The 18686-nt window shown below is 46.4% G+C and overlaps 1 protein-coding gene across 11 annotated transcripts; it reads left to right on the forward strand.

Moving 5' to 3' along the window:
• Positions 1-2732: 2732 nt before the first annotated feature.
• Positions 2733-17720, forward strand: ehbp1l1a (EH domain binding protein 1-like 1a). Of its 11 annotated transcripts, none has more exons than XM_049762261.2 (31): positions 2746-3036; positions 4414-4471; positions 4558-4653; positions 4734-4787; positions 4854-5032; positions 5128-5273; positions 5554-5751; positions 5909-6061; positions 6152-6280; positions 6363-6506; positions 6872-7042; positions 7158-7217; positions 7285-7369; positions 7719-8057; positions 8129-10330; positions 10398-10442; positions 10742-11983; positions 12082-12252; positions 12342-12770; positions 12877-14250; positions 14381-14477; positions 14554-14720; positions 14884-14932; positions 15024-15518; positions 15581-15620; positions 15683-15726; positions 15794-15905; positions 15983-16082; positions 16155-16228; positions 16339-16453; positions 16521-17720. In XM_049762261.2, exons 1-31 carry the CDS (start codon positions 2933-2935, stop codon positions 16612-16614), a joined length of 8766 nt encoding a protein of 2921 aa, XP_049618218.1. In that variant the 5' UTR covers positions 2746-2932; the 3' UTR covers positions 16615-17720. The 11 variants fall into 11 exon arrangements, 10 of the variants coding, with proteins under 10 accessions (XP_049618254.1, XP_049618263.1, XP_049618228.1 ...); XM_049762265.2 differs by having other exon boundaries at positions 7752-8057; XM_049762271.2 differs by lacking the exons at positions 7719-8057; positions 8129-10330; positions 10398-10442 and having other exon boundaries at positions 2740-3036; positions 7267-7369.
• The last annotated feature ends 966 nt before the right edge of the window (positions 17721-18686 follow it).

Genomic DNA, 18686 nt, shown 5'->3' on the forward strand with positions numbered 1-18686 from the left:
GTGAAGACAGGTGGGATTGGCGCCGTCTTGTGGGCCAACGGGGCGATGCAGTGCGGGAAACGAAGAGCAGAGATTGATGGATGAAACCGCCTTGGATGCACTTTTCAATCACATTGAAGGGACTTTTTTTTTCTTTTTGTTTTTTTTCAGGCGTTCTTGCATGCGCTTTTCAATCCAACTGAAGAGACCTGTTTTTCTTTTTTGCCATAAGAAAGGTGGGACTTCTGTATGAAACCTTTTGCGCATGCACTTTGCAATCAAACGAAGGCTCTGTCTCTCTCTCTCTCTCTCTCTCTCTCTCTCTCTCTCTCTCTCTCTCTCTCTCTCTCTCTCTTTTGCCAAAAGACAGATGAGGATTTCTGGATCCAACTTTCCTGCATGCACTTCTCAATTCATTTGAAGGGACTTTTTTTATTGCCAAAACACAGCTGAGACTGCTCTATCAAACGTTCCGGCGTGCATTCGTCGATCAAACCGACGCTGACTTTGTTCTTAAATTGGCAAAGCCACCATTCCCCCGGCCGTCTGCGTGTGCTACATTGTGTTTTCTTTGAAATGTTGCTCGACAAGTATCTGAAACGATTGCTTTTGTACGTTGAACGTTTCAGTTCTCATGACCCAAACCTGAAAATCGGCGCCCCTTTTTGACAACAGAGTGCAAGCTCCTCGGTTTCGGCAAACGGACCCAAGAGTCTTAGCGACGCAAAACAGGCTTTATGGCCGCATGGGCTGTAATGTAACTACGTCACTTGTGGTTTGCCAGATGGTATCAAGAGGTCTCGAGTGATACGAAATGGGAGTACAAAGAAAGAAAAATCTGTGTTTCTCCATAGCCATTTGCGCAGGTCAACATTTTCAGATCTGTCGTCTTATGAGTGCATTTTGCGATGTAGCCTGTGGTTAATCCACGTCATGGTGCAGGAAAACGCTCGCAAGACTCGTGCGTAGCTTTGCATGTGAAAATGCTCACCGAAAAGGAGCTTCGCTTTGCACCCTCGGAGTCTGAATCAGGTTGCAAAGAACGTGATCGACGTCAAAATAGTCAACGGACGCACGCTGTTCAGTCTCGAAGATGTAAAGTTCAGCTGCCAAAGGTCACCTGGGGGCCAAAGAAGTCCCGGCGCCCCAAAGTTGGCATTTTTAAGCTGCAAGGTGTGCACGGAATAGTTTGGTGCATGCTCGTAAAAGCGTTTGGCTTTGTAATCTGAATCCATCTCCTCTACTCCTTGTTCCCACGCGGATAGCGGGCGTGCTGGAGCCTATCGCAGCGGTCGTTGGGCAGGAGGCGGGGCACACCCGGAAACGGTCGCCAGCCGATCGCAGGGCACGCAGAGACTAACAACCGGCCACACTCGCACTCACACCGTGGAGAACGTGGAGCAGCGGCCATTGACACTTTCAGCACCTCAAGTGCAAAGCCCTCCAGCGTGACGTTGAAATGCGAGCCAGAGAAACCATGTTCTCGACAACAAATGCCGGTGAAAAGGGAAACGTCATCGTCCGAAAAAGAAGAAGGAAAAAAGAATGCAAGCCGGAGAAACCGTGTTCTTGACAACAAATGCCGGTGAAAAGGGAAACTTCATCATCCTCAAAAGAAGAAGAAGAAAAAAAAAGAATGCAAGCCAAAGAAACCATGTTCTTGACAACAAATGCCGGTGAAAAGGGAAACGTCATCATCCTCAAAAGAAGAAGAAGAAGAAGAAGAAGAAGAAGAAAAAAAAGCACAGCAGCCGCGTGAGTGTCATCCATTCAAGTCAATCAAAGCACAACACAACCAAAGAGATGCCGAGAATCCGGAGCATTTCGGATCTGGTGAGCTCAACATTTGTAAACGCTGGAGTGGCGCTTCGGACTCAAGATCACCAAGTTCTGGATATAAAATCCGGCAAACGTCACCTGACCAAACCCAGGATAGAGCTGAGCCCAATCGGTCGTTACCGGAGCCCTGCGATGTCAGCCGACAGCAAGTGACAAAGGGACCGCCCGCAAATGGCTCATAACGGGTGGATTTGTTTTTTCTCACGATTCCGCAAATGCAGTATTAATCCAAATAGTCAGTTGTGGAGTAGTGGGCCGCACACAACAAATTATGCTCTATAAACATTTTTGACTTTACCTCAACTACAATATAAATATGATTGAATACAAATGAAGCACTCGGGCCTCTCAACCTTCTTTGTGACGAAGCGTGTCCATTGGCCAAAGATGCATCATTTCATGCAACAGGCATAGGTGGAGTCATGAGACGCTGAAATATATGGAGCTTGGCCAAAAGACGCCAAGGAGGATGGGAGACTGAGATGGCATGCTAAATCAACCAGGGGCGGGGTGGGGGACAGACACAGAGACAGACAGACACAGACAGTACTTGGGGTGGGGGGCACTGCGGACGGCTATGTGAATTTTAGGTCATTCCAGATTTTGTTTTCAAGGGTTTTTTTTTTTTGGGGGGGGGGGGGGTTGGAGACTTGTAAAAAACATCTGTTAAATTGTTATGTGAAGACCCTGATATTTCCATAGCCCCCCCCCCCCCCCCCAAGAAAAAAAAAAATCCTAGCTCCGTCAGTGGTCAGAGGAACAGACATTCACTGCATCTTCCAATTAGTTCCATGACAGGGACTGGCGTGAAGGCATTAATCCCACATCAATGCACTCAATTGCATTCTCCGGAAGATAACTCAAATGCGTTTTATTTTGTAAAAACTACGCGCGGCTTCTTGGCCACTTCCTGTTTGTCCTAGTTTTTGCAACCTGACGTGAGGCCGCGGGTAGATAGTGCGGTCGGACGCGGAGACAAGTGCGAGTGGTCGTCTCGCGGTCCGCGCAGGTGGTCGTCAAGACAGGTGCTCCGTCATCCCCCGGGCAAGAGAAAGGGTCGCAGAGACCAAGCTCGCCACCCTACCTGTGGCCTATTTGGCACAATTAGTAAAAGATGACTTCGGTTTGGAAGCGACTTCAGCGTGTCGGAAAGAGGGCGTCTAAGTTTCAATTCGCCGCTTCCTTCTCCCAACTGGTGCTGGAAAGCTCAAGTAAATGGTGAGTGTTCACACTTGAAACATCTTTGACGGATTCACGCACGTGAGGTATTTAATACCGTTGTCACTGACACCTACATTAGAGGTTTGAAATTGAGCCTATTTTACGTCCGCTGCCATTTGTTTTGACTTGTTTTGGAGACGACTACACGCCCCTTCACTTCCGGGACATGTTGATGCTAATCGGGGCGCAGTGCGTTCCTGAGGCACATCGACACGTTATCAGTAATCAAGACTATTTCAGAACCGATACGTTTTTATAGTTAGTTGCAGCATTGTATAATAGCTAGGTTTCCCGGTATGGTAACGTGTTTGTAATGAAATAATGCTAAAAACTGTGACTCATTAGCATATGATGACGTGACAATTTGTCGCAGTCTGATGGCGATTCTAACTAAGGGAACGGACTGCTTGTAAACTTGGAAAAACGTTTGCACCGTGTAGCAGTTTTTATTTCAATTGTTGTCAGAGTGCAGACATGAAGTACTTCATAAAATAAAAGCCTGACATTAGAAAACAATTATTGAGAGGTGCAATATGTATCCTGCCCTGACCTAATGTCCTTTAAGTAGGTCAATATTTTTATTCTGGAACAGTAGGACATTAACCAAACGATTTATTGAAACAATGTTTATATATGTGCTCACGGAATACATTTGATTGAATCCTCCCGGGAAGAACTTCTTTTTAATTTTTATTTTATTTTTTTTAGTTCGTCAGTGACTGTTAAAGCATTGTTTTAAAACTCTAGATATGATATAATGTAAGGGAGTAAGGCTTTGTTCGTCTGCTGTTTGTTCAAGATTTTATTCTGATGATTAAGAATTTTCTGTTTACCAAACCAACTTACCCAAATTCTGCTCTGCGTTGTAAGTAGACAATTTGAATTTAGACATATATTTGGCAGTACAGTATTATTATTAGTATCAGCAGTATGGGATCTTTATTTACTTGTAATCCAATGGATGGCAAATGTTGCACCGTCATGCACCCACCACTACCAAATGCTGTGCAGCAGGTGTTGAATGTCTTTTACTGTTAAATCCCTGCAAGGTTCAGAGTCTATTTCGAGTATAGTTATGCAGTGACGCATGCGCATAAGCACGCAAACATTGTTGCTCTGCCTTCTTCCCTTGCAACAGTCACAGGTTTTGCCCCTGGCCTGCTGAGAAATGCTTCCTCGGTCATCTCGGTCACAGAATAACCCATCTAGGATTAAAAACAAACTGAAGGGCTTATGATGGCTTTACAATATTTTTCTTTAATGGAGACTAATGTTTACGACTCCCTCTTGCGCCACCCTGTGGTCGGAGAGCGGACCCACGTGCACACGTTTATGTATTTAATGTGCGTAATGTCTGGCAATGTGTTTATCCAGGCAACCAGATAAACTAAGAGTAGTGTGGATCAGAAGAAGCAGACGTCACAGCACAAAGGTGACAACGGAACTGTGTGGTAGAAAGGGACATCTGGCTGTGAATTCAAGGTGGGGGAAAAAAACGTGTTTGATATCAATTTGCAGCTCCACAGTTGGCAGCCAGGGATTCAGAATCCCTACAGAGGTCTGGTACTCTGGCAAGTCCCCGAGAGTTTGGCCGTTACCGTGACACTCTACAAGGTGCGACTAGGAAGATGAGCCTCCCGTGCTTTGGCCGGATTGTACCACAGAGCCATCCACATAATTTTCTCTGTCAACAGGAGACGACTGCAGAGGAGTTTGAGGACAAAGATTGGACTTTTGTCATTGAAAGTGTAAGTCTTCATTCAGAGTTAATCCTCTCCGCTTGACTTGAGCTTCTCGGTCTGTGGACATGTCAGGAGACAAAGGGGCGGAGGAAGGTGTTGGCCTCAGCTGACATCAATATGAAGAAATATGCCAGCGCCACGCCGGCGCAGTACGACCTGACGCTCAAGTTGAAACCTCTGTCGGTGAAAGTGAAAGAGGCCACGCTCAAGCTCAACTTGTCCTGCGTTTTCCTCAAGGAGGGAAAAGCCACGTCAGTAGCGCCTCTTCAGCAACACCACTCGTGTTATACCGAATGCCGCATTGTCTTTTTTGTTGTTCATTTTTTTTTATCTCGACATTTTACAGTGATGAGGACATGCAGAGTTTGGCCAGTCTCATGAGTTTCAAGCAGAGCGACATTGGCAATCTGGACGATTTTAACGACAGCGACGACGAAGTCTGGGAAGAAAAGAGGTCGAGCTTCGGATCTGGACAAGCTACACTTGCCACCGGTAAAACGCGCGCAGGCATCTTCCACAACTAGGAAGTTAGCGAACGTGAAGAGAGCTTCAGAGCCCAGACTTCTCTTCTCGGTCATCTTTCACTTCGACCTTTCCTTTTGGTGTTTCGCAGCCCTGGAGCACTCTACGGCAAACATGCACGGCCTGGCTCAGAGGCCTGCATCTGCTCCCTAACTTAAAAAAAAAATCCATTTCCATAATCGGACCTCAGCTCATGTGCACGTTTCACTTCAATTATGCTCCACTCTTCTTTTCTCTCCCTTTCACCCAGCAACCACAGAGATGGAGTGCAAAAGGTCCTCGGGCATTTGCGCTTCCATCTCTGCTGCATCTTTGCCTGTTCTTCCCGAACCCCATCACCCGCCCGCCCCTCAGACCCAGCGTTCCCTCTATGCCTACTCACCGCCAGCCTTCATACAAGCTCACCCTCCGGCACTTCCTAAAATTTTCCAGCCAGGTTCTGGATCAGGTATCGCTCGAGAGACCAGAACGTTTTGTATAGATTCCTTGAATGAAAGGGGTTTTAGGCGTCGAAGCATTTAGAGCATGACTGCAGCCCTTTGTCTTGGGTTGTGAGGTTGAATAATGCAAAGGCCTAGGTTCTGTCCCACTAAAATTCTGCTCAGCTGCAGCTCCAAGGCCTCACAGCATCCACGGCAACTCTCTCACTGAAGGAGCGGTTCCACCTCTCCCCACCTTCAGTTCTTCGAAAGCCCTTTGTCATTCACCCCCTGATCCCTCTTCTGTCCCTTCCGCCTTAACGATTTGCTCGCCCACAGGTACAAACCACAGACAAATGTTCTCTCCTCGTCTTTTTGTTCCCCAAACCGCTGACTCCCAAAGTTTGTCTCGGTGCCTTCCTTTATTAGTTTCTGTCGGCTGCCCCTCCTCAGTTCTTCCTTTACCCCCGCACGCAACCGCTCCCAAGAAGCCTCAAGCGGCGGAGGCCGGCTCAACGCTGACCCAACCCACCAGTCTGCCCTCTGCCCCTGAGACAGGTACAAGGACAGTGTAGGCCACAGGAATGTTTTCAGCCCCCAGCATTTCTGTTCGTTTTGGTCTATTCTTCTCTTTGCCCAGCTTCCTGGCAGAGCGAATGGAGGCCTCCTAAATTTCAAGCCCCTCTCGCACAGACCGCCCTCTCTCCAAACTTCCTACATCCGCCTGTAGACGATCCCGGCCGGCCTTCTGTGGCGCACAAGAGACAAAGAGTAGACCTGCCATGTAATGCTGCTTGAGAGTTGTTGTCCTTTGTGTTTATTTTTTTGTTTATTTTTTTTACAGTTCTAATCTAAATCTGTTAAGTAGTTCCTAGTCAAAATTCCATTGTTGTTAGAGGGGTCAAATCCAGGGTCAGAGAGTCGAACCCCTGCCAGGATTTGGCTTTAGCCACAGGTGCCTCTAATCAACTCAGCCAGCGGGTAAACAAGCTAGCTCCAGGGAGCTAGCGGAGCTAGCCTGTTTACCTCGGCAATGTCTAATAAGCATGCAGGTTGTGCAAATATGCTTTGGGTTCAGAGCCCTGAAATTCCTTCCTTTTATTTCCCTTCTTTCTTCCTGTCTTTCCTCCACACAATCCTTGTTGTCAGCTTCCTCCTGCACGCCCATGGGCCCTCATTCCCAGCAAAAACACAAACGCGCTTACGGGCTTGCACCAGGCACTGTCACCGACACCCACCCGTGTCCCTTCGTAGGTCCTTTCTCTTCTGTTCCTCAGACTCCTTTACCCCACATTGACTCTCTCAGTGTCCAAAGAGCAGGTATCTTGTTGAATTTTCACAGCAAGAAAAATGTCATTGACCGTGTGCTGATAGTGTCACAACAGTTTAATATGGACTTTGAATTTCTTATGTTGATCTGTTCCCTTCCTTGTAGAAGTACAAAGGCAGTTGAGCACACTGAGTGAAGAGGAGCAGCAGTGTACAACACCTACAAGTAAGCATTTGTGCAAAAAAGGTCACATTGCGTCATGCCATTCCCAAAGTAATACTGTTTCGTTCAGATCCTGATTGCAAAGTCTCCCAGGGTTTGGCATCGGATGCTGGAGAGGCATTATTCGGAGTCAAAGTTGTCAAGGCACCAGCTGGGTGAGTAAAAGGTTGCCTCGGTCCTGTTACGCATTGTTAAGTCACTCGCTGGCAAACTAGCTTATAAAAAAACAACAACAAAGAAAAACATGGGCCTTTGACTTCAAGCCCAGCAAATGTATTTATTTATTTAGTCATTTTTTAAATTTAAGGAACATCCGTAAAGAAACTAATGTATATACGCCAAGGGAATGCCTTCATTGCACGAATGGATTAATTGTGGTCCATTTAAATAGCGTACTTGCAAAGATGGCAGCCTCGCCATTACGACTACAATAAACGTCAGCCTCAGGTTGTCTCTCGGCATATACCGTCCTCATTGGTGGACTTGTATTTGTTTGTCCTCTAGACCTGAGAGTATGGCCTCTCTTCTGCCCTTTAGCCCCAGAACGCCTTCAGCACAAGATCTCGAGTATTTTGAGATCCCCAAAGCACAGATGGATCATTCAGACTCAAGGCTTGCAAGGACCTCTCTTGTCAAACCGCAAAGCCACTTGTCAAAAATGTCCATTCGATTAGGAAGTCAAGTTACCAAAACAAAGCCTGGTGATCCTGTGGCCAAGTTTTTGGGTGGTCCCCATCATACCCCCTTAAATTCTCAGACTCGTACATTGCCCTTGCCTCAAATGACCACGGACACAACAAGTAAAGGGGAGATAGAGAGTGGGCATAGAAAAGAAGCTTTAAGGTAAGTGACTTGTGAACTTTGGACCTCAATCGGTAGTTTTTCTGATCTTTTGCAAATCCCTACTCCTTCAGAAATGAGCACGAGACTCCCTCAGTGACAACTGGTTTGACGGACAAGTCAAACAACAATACTTTCACGTCAAAGGTAATGAAAAAGATATCAGGTGACCGTTTGGAAGACATTTCTGAGGCAAAAACGTCAGAGTGGAAGCAAAACCTCAGCCCTCCTAGTTTAATGGCCATCACCGATAAGAAAATGGAACCCATTTCTTCAAGACTTGATTCCCGCTTTGGGTTTGTCCCAGGACAGCAGCCAGCAACCAACATGCTACGACAAGCTGACGACGTGTCTCCAGACAAAGTCCTGTATGAAAAAAATCAAGTTCCAGAGACTCTTCCGCAAAGTACAGATAAAGCACACCGATATACGCCGACAGTGGAATTTCCACTGTCTGGTCCACTGTGTTCAAAAGATAGATGTCCCCAAACTATCCAGGATTTAAAAGTCAAAGTACAGCCTGGGATGACAATGAAAGAGCCAAGTATGATACAGCTCAAGTCAGCTTGTCCTCAACTTTCAAATGTTCCTGGCATTCCATCTTGTCATCAGTCAGGAGCTCTTTCTGATCACATGAGTGCATTGTTCCAGTCATTATACATTGAAAAACTGCCCTCACCAGCATATGCGCATTTGCGTTATGTCCAGCCAAAAGCTGCGAGTGAATCACATAGTTTGACCAAAGAGATATGGCAAACGTGTCCAAGGAACAAAAGTGTTCTTGGGTTTCCCTCTACGCCGTGTCAGGAAGCTCCAAGTCATTCAAACGAGGTCAGTCTTCACCCTGCATTGCCACAATCCGCAGGGATTGCAGGCATGCCGTTTAAGAAAGGTGTTGGAGGGACTAGACTAGGAGACCACTGGCTAAAATTGAGCAAATCCTTATTTTGCAAACAAAAGAGACCCTATTGTGTTCTGGTTCAGGACACTTTGGGTGAGAATGAAGACCAAGCCATGGTAACGATGCGATCTTCTTGTCCGCAAAGATCTTACACTTATGGTTTACCATCTGCTCCAAGTGAAAATGTCAACATGACTAACTTTTGGTACACGTGCCCAAGAAGAGGCAACGTCATCGGTTTACCGTCTCTGGATCCAGTTTGTTCTGCGAGTGATCTTTGGAGTTTGGGGAAGCACTTGCCAACTAGAAACAGTCACAAATGGCCATGGGTAAAGGACCGCTTTCTGCTGCAGCCGTCGCAAATGTATCCAGTTGCAACTCATCAGATGAATAATATCTTTGCGGTCGACAGCCATCCGGTTCCTAACATGGTACGCATCGTGTACTCGTGTCCGCTGCAAGCCAGTTCACCCGGCTTCCCATCGATAAAATGTCACAAGTCAGAACCCGGCGCAGCTATGGCTAATGTGCTCCCGACACGTCGGCGACATTCCAGAATTAGTGGAATCTCCTCCACATTTGTGACTGAGTCTGATAGAGCAGAATGGAAGGTTGACCCAAGGCCACTTTGGAGAAGAACCTTGGACAAGCCAGAAAGAAAAACACTTGTGCACAAGTGCAAGATTTCTTTGAAGGAGGAGACAATTGCAGTTATGGCATCAATGTTGCCTCCATGTCCCAAAAACTCAAACGTTTACGGGATTCCCTCCAAGGCTGGTAAATGTCCGACAGTAGAAGCCTCCATCGTGTTAAATTCCAATCTCACTTTCCCAAAGCATAGTCAAATTCCAGGTTCACCAGCAAACGGTACTTCAAGCAAATGTCCCAGGGAAGCGCTGGGTTTTGGATTTCCTTCTGCGACGCAGCTCTCAGCTGTCGACGCAGAACAAGGAAAAAATGGGAGCATGGTACAGCTGCTGCCATGTTGCCCAAGGCAAACAAGCGTTGTGGGTGTGCCCTCAAAAGATCTCCCAAGCTCTGATGACAACATATTATGGGCAATGTTGACAACGTCAACACGCCGCTCTCATCAAGAGAGACCAAAGGCTCTCGTTCCCCTTCAACATAGAATTGACGGGCCGACGAAAGAACAACTCCAAAATACGGTAAACATTCTGCCATCTTGTCCAATGGCCGCTTCCCTCCTGGGGACGCCATCAAGTAGTTCACTCGAAAGATCATTGTCGGCAACGCCATTGCCTATTTCATATGAGTCGGGCATCAAGAAAGGAAATAATGTCGTGGAATCACTTTTGGAGAGAAAATGTGGTTTAATGGCGGCAACTGAAGAAGAAGCAACTGCTTCAAAACCAGGGTGAGTTTCTCAATCTTGGTGTGTCCAATTTTATTTCCTTAAATATCCCTTTCAAACGATATTTCAGAAAAACTGATGGCGGATTACCACATTTAATCAGTGACGACAAGAGGTGGGTTATACTAACGGAGGAATGGCATGCGTTGAACACTGATGGACTGAATTCCCATTTGCCAGAATGGATTGAGTATAGTCGGTGTTACTTGAAATGAGGAGGACTGATTTGTGGGCAGGGAATGCGTTTTGTCGACAAAAGTGGCATGGCAAGCTTTGTGTGCTTCAACTTTGATTGACGCGGATGACCAATGGCCGAGCTGGTGGTTTTTGCTTCCTAACATACAAACAAGAATGGTCCAAAACCGCGTATACTTGCTCCTTCTGGAGTTCAACTTGTATTTTCCTGCTCCCTAGAAATGGAAACGTGGTTTCACTGCAGCCTTCACTCGAAACGGAAAGCGAATCCGGCCAGCAGGTCAGTCCACGTGAGGATCCACCAAAGGCATCCACAGCGTTTCTTGAAATTGGCAGTCCACTCTCATCAGACATTTTGAAGTCGTCAGACACGATGCACGTCCTCCCATCCCTTCCGGCCTCCTCCAGCGGGGCCGGTTTTCCATCTTTGCTCCAAGCCGACAGCAAAGCCTGGCATGTTTTTGGAACGACCCACTGCTTACGGAATACAATTGGGTCCGAATTGATGCAAGAGAGCAGCCAAATGCAGAAAGATCTGGAAGGAGCCGTTTCTTTTCTTCGGCGTCGCCCAAAAGACTCAAACATTGGCGGTTGTCCCTCCATACAACAGCTGAGACCGACTCATGGTGAACTCAGTATGGTTAGGCTTTTGAGCTCTTGCTCCAAAGCGTCAAGAATACCGGGGTTTGCATCACTTGGTAATCCCAGCCAATGGAACGTCAACAAAAAGCAAGCCATTGAGCCAAGAACATCTGAGAAGAAGCCACTGGTGATCGGAGGGTTTCAACGAGATGAGAGGACAATGAAGACAATGGGCTCTCTTGTACCATCATGTCCAAAAGAGACACTGACACCGGGCTTCCCCACTCATCCGAGTCCTACAACTGCATATTGCGCACCAAATATTACAAGCCTTTATGCAGGTTGCCCCCGGGTTTCAAACGTGCCTGGTTTTGCAGCAGTTGATGGACGTGAAAGCCTTGGATGGATGATGGGAAATCAGTCATTGTCAAAGACCGAGGTGGCCAAGAAAGGCTTCATACTGGACGTGGCCAAAAAATGGAAAAACACGCCTTCTCTGGCTGCTTCTTCTCCTAAAGTCTCACATGTAACGGGCATCCCATCTAATCCACAACCCAAAGCCTTAAACATGATAAGCCTCCTTAATTTGTGCCCTGCCGTTTCTACTGTCCTTGGATTGTCCTCTCTTGAAGGATGCAAGCAAGGATGGATTATTGAACTGCAGTGGATGATCCACAAACCTCAAAAGAACATCAAATTAAAGATTAACCGTGGGCCAGTCCTCCCGGACAAAGCAAACAATATGTTTGCCATTGTACCTTCTTGTCCAGAAGCATCCAAGATCCATGGCCTGGCTTCAGCACCTCAAAGCAAATACAACCTGGTCAATTGGTTACAGAGCACTTCAAGTCACAGCACGGAGTCTTCATCCGATAATGAGTAAGTGAAGGAACACCACTGCTTGTGTGATGCATGTGAGCTTAACATGGAACGCAAAATGCAATGTGTGGCTAACATCATTCACATTGGATCTTCAGTGTAACCAAAGCAGTCACAGCAGACAAGAAAGACGGGCCATCGGAGACCGAGGGGGTCGCGGGCTGGGAAATACTGGAGCTCGAAGGAAATGAGACGGAATCGTTGCCGTATGCAGAGGCGGAAGAGACTCCTGGAATAGTACAAACTATCGTGGGCGTTCTCCATAAAGGGTAAGAATGGACCTTTCATTCCTCTGCTGCGTGTGTATCGTAGCTTTGCCCTTGGGATCTCCCTGACTGGGATATCCCATTTTTCACAGTTATGAAACAGTAGCATCCATTTTGGGCCCATCTGGTTCATCTGTGTCTGAAAACGATCTTCAACCAAAGACACCAGACCAGACTGTAATCTCTTCACAAGAAGATATGCCCGACTGTGTGGATCTTGATTCCACCGTAGTAGACCAGGTCATCGTTTTGTCTGAGGACAATCACATGCGAGAGGATAGAGTGGTGCCGCCTGCAGACGGCCATGAGGGGTTCATGGGTTTTGCAAATATGAAGAAATGGCCGCCGCTGACCGCCGCAGACATTACGGGGATGACGACGGATGTTCAACGTGAGGAAGCTTTGCTCAGCCAGGGTCGTGCAAGTGAATGGGACTCTGCAGTGCCCATCGACAGTTTGTCAGAAGGGAATCAAGACGCCAAACTAAATGAGGCGGAAACATCTTCCAAATTGGAACCTGGGTGAGTGTTTCGGAGATGAACCGATGGTCGGCGTGTCCTTGTGCCTGCATGGAGTGCAAAAAGGTCGGCTTCCAAATTCTGATACCTTTTTCTCCTTGTCCTTAAGCCCTCAACTCGCAACTGCTGAGTCAACCCCTCTGCGTCCTACATTAGCTGAACCATTGGCAGATGCCAAACCAAACCCAGAGGTACGAACGGACTTTGATGATCTGCATCTTGGCGTGATTCAAGCACATGCGCCAATCCAAGTCTCTCAGCAAGAGACAACAGTTCCGGCAGTTAAACAAACACGGCGGGAGCCGGAGCCAGCTTCCATTTTACGACAGCCAGACCATAACCACAACAAGCCTGGCTTGTCCGTCCTTCTTGAGTTATCAACAATCGGGTCTGGTGAGATCATTTTCCCGCAACCAGTGGAGGACCTTCCCTTCTTTTCTTGTGGTCGCAGTCCTCGAGATGGAGATGGAAGTATTGGCTCGCCACACGAGACTGTCAAACAAGAACAAATGGATAACGATGTGGAAACGAGAGATGCAAAAAACAGCGTCAGCGCAAAAAAACAAACACTGCCGCAAACGGTCCAACCCATCAAACAATGTTCTCGGGAGCTTCATACGGGTTCAGACACGAAATTCCCTCAGGACGCATCTTCTGGTCAAGGGACCTCTTTTTCGGAAAAAAATCAACACAAAAGCATGGCGTTAAAAACAGAGCAACGCTGGAGCGTTGTTGAGCAACATGAGGCCTTGTCGACTATCCAACGGATCGATCCGCAACGCGTCCCAAAAGCCCGAGTGAGGAAATGCGCTGGTGAGGAAGGACCCCATGCAGGAGATCAAGTCGGCCATCTTGTGGATGACTTCGACAAGATATTGAAAGTACGTTTGAGGAAAAGCAGGCCCCGAGCTGACGATACCGTAACGCCACACTCAACCTTGCCTGTAGCAAAACCAAGAGTTAAGAAGCGTCTCAGCAGCTCATTCCCGGATGAAGCTGCAAATTCTCGCGCTCCATGTACTTCCTCGTCGCACACGGTACCAGGCACCTCTGACCAGCAATCGAATCACCACATTGAGCAGAGCAGCTCGCCCGTTCCGCTGCCCCGAGTCAGGAAGCACCTCGACACGGCTGTTTCTAAAAGCACTCCGCCCGCAAACATCTTTTGCCCGACAGAGACAGATCCATCCGAGGCTGCGGGTGCCTCCTGCGGGGTAGCAGACGATGGCTTGCCATCAGGTGTCAGCTCAGCAGAAAAAGGAGGTGCAGATAAGCCGCCGGATGCAACGGTCACAGGTGGAGCCACGACATATTCACCTGAGCCTTCAACAAAAACGCTTGAGTCCTTTACCTCCTCGAAGATGACAACTCTGGACAACCGCTTACATGTCGGAAGCAGCGAACAGGCTGATCTAAAAATCGACGGCTCAAACTGCGGATTTGGGTCTGTAGATTTTGCTGCTGGTTTTGTAGAAGAAGACGGGTAAGAATACGACTAATACTACCAAGAAAATACACATTTGTTTAAAAGTGTGTTGTTTTGGGCAGGTTATTCAATTTCAAACCCGTGCAATTTTTGTTGTTGATACTTTTCACATTGTTTTGGTTTATAGGAGCAGTACGCATGTAGAGAAAAGTCAAGCCCAAGCTGTTAGTGTCCACCAAACATTGACCCCACCAAAACCTGAAGATGCTTTGGCATCTCCAGAAGTAAGTTTATCCTAAAATGTGTATGAGCAAATTGTTACCCTGTGAGATATGTGTGATCCAAATTCCCCTGCGGTAGAATCTTTCAGGAAGTCAAAACCTGGTGACATCCAGCCAGTCTCTACTGGAGTGGTGCAAGGAGGTCACTCAAGATCACAAGGGACTGAAGATCAGCAACTTCAACACTTCCTGGAGAAACGGCATGGCGTTTTGTGCCATCTTGCATCGCTTTCACCCAGAAAAAATGTAAGCTGCCACAAATGGCAGGTGGCTTCACGGCAATCAGCCCTATAATCAAGTCCAAATTAGCATTTTGCAGAATCATAATTTTCTTTCTGTCTTTCTTTCTGTCTTTCTTTCTTTCTTTCTTTTTTTCTTTCTTTCTGTCTTTCTTTCTTTCTTTCTTTAGTAATTATGCATTTTTGGACCCCTATGATATCAAGCACAACAATAAACGGGTGAAGAACATTTGATTATCATTTGACTTTTAATTTCAATATTTAATGCTGACTGTGTATTTTTTTTTTTTTTTTTTTCCGGATTTGGCAGGCATTTGATGGTTTCGCTGAGCTGGGCATTTCCAGGCTGATGGAGCCTTCAGACATGGTTATGCTGACTGTGCCTGATCGCCTCATTGTCATGACATACCTCAGCCAGATTCGCGCTCATTTTATGGGCCAGGAGCTAAGTGTGCTTCATATCGAGAAAGACGCTAGCGAGTCCAGCTATGCGGTCACGGGAGACCGTGAAAGCAAAGAGGACCCCGAGGCCGCCGTTCGCTACTGTACCCAAAGGCTTCAGGAGGAGGGCATCAGTCTGGAGACCAACGGCTCGGTTAGCGCGGCCGCAGATGTAGCTCCGCTCCCCAGAAGCAAACGGGTGCAGGCGTCCGAGGCCAGTGGTGCTCAGTCACCGGTCGCCCCCCCGCCCAGGACTCATCTGCCTGCCAAGTGTGGTTTCTCGCAGGTTAAAGACGCCGATCTGGTCAAGAAGCGTAGGTCTCAGCGGAGGAGTGCGTCTGAGGAGGATGGAGACACTTCCGTGGTAGGATTCAGACTTGACTCTTGAATTAAACTTTTTTTAAGCCACACTTTCTGTGTTTACAGGCTGTTGCGGAACTCGAAGAAAGTGGAAGTATCAGAACCGGTCAGTCTGTTTACACAACAAGTATCAAATGCATTGCCGACTATTGGTGTTTCGCTTTACAGAGGCAAGAGCAAATCTGGCTGAAGTGGGAAGACGAGAAGGACAGGTCAGTTAGTGCTTAAATGGTCCACACAACCGTACAAACTATAATAAATATGCGTGTGCACAATCAGGACCCCAGCCAGTACGTGCTCAGTCAAATGGAAGCCCTGGAAGCAGAACAAAACCACATCGACACCAGAGCCGCAGTTGTGGAGAAGACACTCCGACAACTCATGGAAACGAGTAATTCATCTCGAAACATTTTGGCAACGATTGTTTTCCACGCGATGCTTGATTTGCTGTGTGCGTTCGACTGACAGGCAGTGACAAGGTGGAGGAGGAAAGGTTGATTCAGGAATGGTTCGTGCTGGTCAATAAGAAGAATGCCTTGATTAGAAGACAGGATCACTTGCAGCTCTTGTAAGATATCTCAAGATGTGACATGGTCGGAAGAATATGTTCAGAAATGAGCGCCCCCTTTGTATTTGATAGGCTGGAGGAGCACGATTTGGAAAGAAGGTTTGAGCTGTTAACCAAAGAGCTGCGAGACATAATGGCCCTTGAAGGTTTGCCCACCACAAACAAATAAAATAAAAAATGGTCTCGTTGCTTAGTTTTGTTCTTCTTTTTCGTTCTCCACAACTTCACCGGAATGCTTTGGTGCTGCGGCGTTCAGAGTGGCAGAAGACGTTGGCCCACCAACAGAGGGAGCAGTTGCTGCTCAAAGAGCTGGTTTCGTTGGTCGACCAGAGGGACGAACTGGTCCACAATATGGACGCCAAGGAAAGACGGTAAGAGGAGGAGGTCACTGATAGTGTCACGACGAGTGGATAATTAAAGCCACGCTTCTGTCTCCAGCGCTCTGGAGGAGGACGCACGTCTCGAACGTGGTCTGGAGCAACGTCGGAGGAAGTACGCCAACCAGAACAAAGAGAAGTGTCTCATGCAGTGAACTTTCACCAAGTCTGGAGAGGAGGTGTGTCACTCCACGTCCTTACCAAAGATTGATGTGTTTAATTTCAAGTCAGAATAACTGACAGTGATTTCAAAGTTTTAATGACATGGGACTTTTAGTCACGTTAAGGCAATACGAGTTTACAAGTTCTTAATGGGAACTTTGTTACCATGTGTCACTTTTTCTGACTTTTTTTTCATTTTTATTTTAAATCAGGTTTTAATTGGAGGGCTACTCCTCGGTTATATTAGTGATCTGTAGGTAGCGCTGTAAACCACATCTGCCATCAGTGCAGTACTCTTCTGAATGTGCATATTCAGAAGAGCGCTTTTCATATCATCTGTTCAGTTTAGCCATATCTGCTACTTTGAACATTTGTATTCAATACGCTATGCACTGAGTCTTGATAGCGACATTTGAAACGCTTACAGGAAAAAATATAGTCCCAAAGCCATGTTGCTGTAGTATGTGTGCAACCTGTTTGATTTTTTTTTTGACTGTGCCTTGTTACCATGGGATGTTTGTTACTGAAAAAGAAAAGGTCCCATCCCATTTTAATGTGCCTTTTTTCTGAACAAAACTTAATAATATCGTATACGTATATACTTTCAGTATATACGTATATATGTATTTAAAATGCCAGCCTCTTAAATCAGTTTACTGCTGCAAACAATTTGGTTCCAAGTTCAATTTAATTTATTGGGGGTTCCCCCCACTCCCCTGTTTGTTTGTTTATTCTTTTTCCACTGATTGCGGCATTAAATTGGGCCATGTGGCAACATAAGAATTACACAAGAGTTGTGTATTTACAACAAAGCACTATTATGCACATTTTCGACTTTAACCCAATTGCAACTGGTCGAAGCTTAAAAGAGAGATTTGATGGAATAAATTTATGGATTGGCGGTAACCAACCGCATCACCAACTTGTAAGTCGGACTGGACCACTGAGGGGTTGTGGCCATACTGCGCTTTTGTTCAGAATCCCAACTGTGTGACTTTTAGGAAATTTGAGTGACACTTGTTTTCTTGTTACATTTAAACATTTGTCAAGTTTGCAATGCACTGAATGTCTTGCTGCATTAAATATTATTGTGACGTGAGGAGGTTTTTGAGTTTTCTTTGACCAGACTAGTGGATTTGTTTGGCAGACATTTTCCATCTTTGAAAAAAAAAATTCTGATGGAATCATAATGGAAAAAGAACTGAAGAAATGAATGAATTATCTAAACTGCTGGAAAAAAAAACCCCAATAAAGTATTCGAGTATATACTGCTACTGATGGAATTTTGCATATTTCTAGAGATGCTGAGATTAGGGGGAGACAAATTGGCCCGATTTTAAGGAACTGGGCGAGAAACTGAAGGCTCTTTTGTCCTTGCTGCCTGTCCTGGAGGCCAGCCAGGAGGCCAACTCCATTAAGCTTGGAGGCTGCAGCTGCTGCCTCAATGGATTAACACGAACACTGTGAAAATGTCAAACAGTCGAGTCCAAGAAAAGAATTAAAAGTAAATGTGCTGCATCTCTAAAAACAAATGAAGGACAAACCAGCTTTAAATTTTTATTCAAAATATACATTCAGTATGGCCACATGAAGAAAATCAATTACAAATGCTTGGTGAAATAGTTTTATAAGTCATTTATTTAAATTAAAAACTTTTATAACTTCCATCCATCTTGTCTCCACGGGGGTGGCAGGCTTGTTGGCGCCTATCCCGGTCTTCATCAGGCAGTAGGTAGGGGGACTCCCTGAACCGGTTGCCAGCCAATGGCAGGGCACACTGAGATAAACATCCATCCACACTCGCACTCACACCTATGGGCAATTTAGAGGACTCGATCGGCCTGCCAAGCATGTTTTTTGGACATGGAAGGAAACCGAAGTTCCCGGAGAGAATCCATGCAGGCCCAGGGGAGAACATGCAAACTCCACACAGAGAGGAATCGAATTTATAACCTCTGAACTGTGAGACAAATGCACCAACTTGCGAACCTGTGTCATCAGCTATCGTCATTTGATTGTGCAAATAATGTGGTTACATATTGTACGTGAAGTACAAGTTTGTTTG

This window comes from Syngnathus scovelli, chromosome 1 (genome assembly GCF_024217435.2).
Source record: "Syngnathus scovelli strain Florida chromosome 1, RoL_Ssco_1.2, whole genome shotgun sequence".
Lineage (NCBI taxonomy): Eukaryota > Metazoa > Chordata > Actinopteri > Syngnathiformes > Syngnathidae > Syngnathus > Syngnathus scovelli.

Coding starts and splice junctions, on each gene's coding strand:
- ehbp1l1a (XM_049762261.2), top strand. CDS start 2,933: ATGACTTCGGTTTGGAAGCGACTTCAGCGTGTCGGAAAGAGGGCGTCT. Junction 14,933..15,023: donor TCAAGCACAACAATAAACGG/GTGAAGAACATT, acceptor CGGATTTGGCAG/GCATTTGATGGTTTCGCTGA. Junction 15,621..15,682: donor AAGTGGAAGTATCAGAACCG/GTCAGTCTGTTT, acceptor TTCGCTTTACAG/AGGCAAGAGCAAATCTGGCT.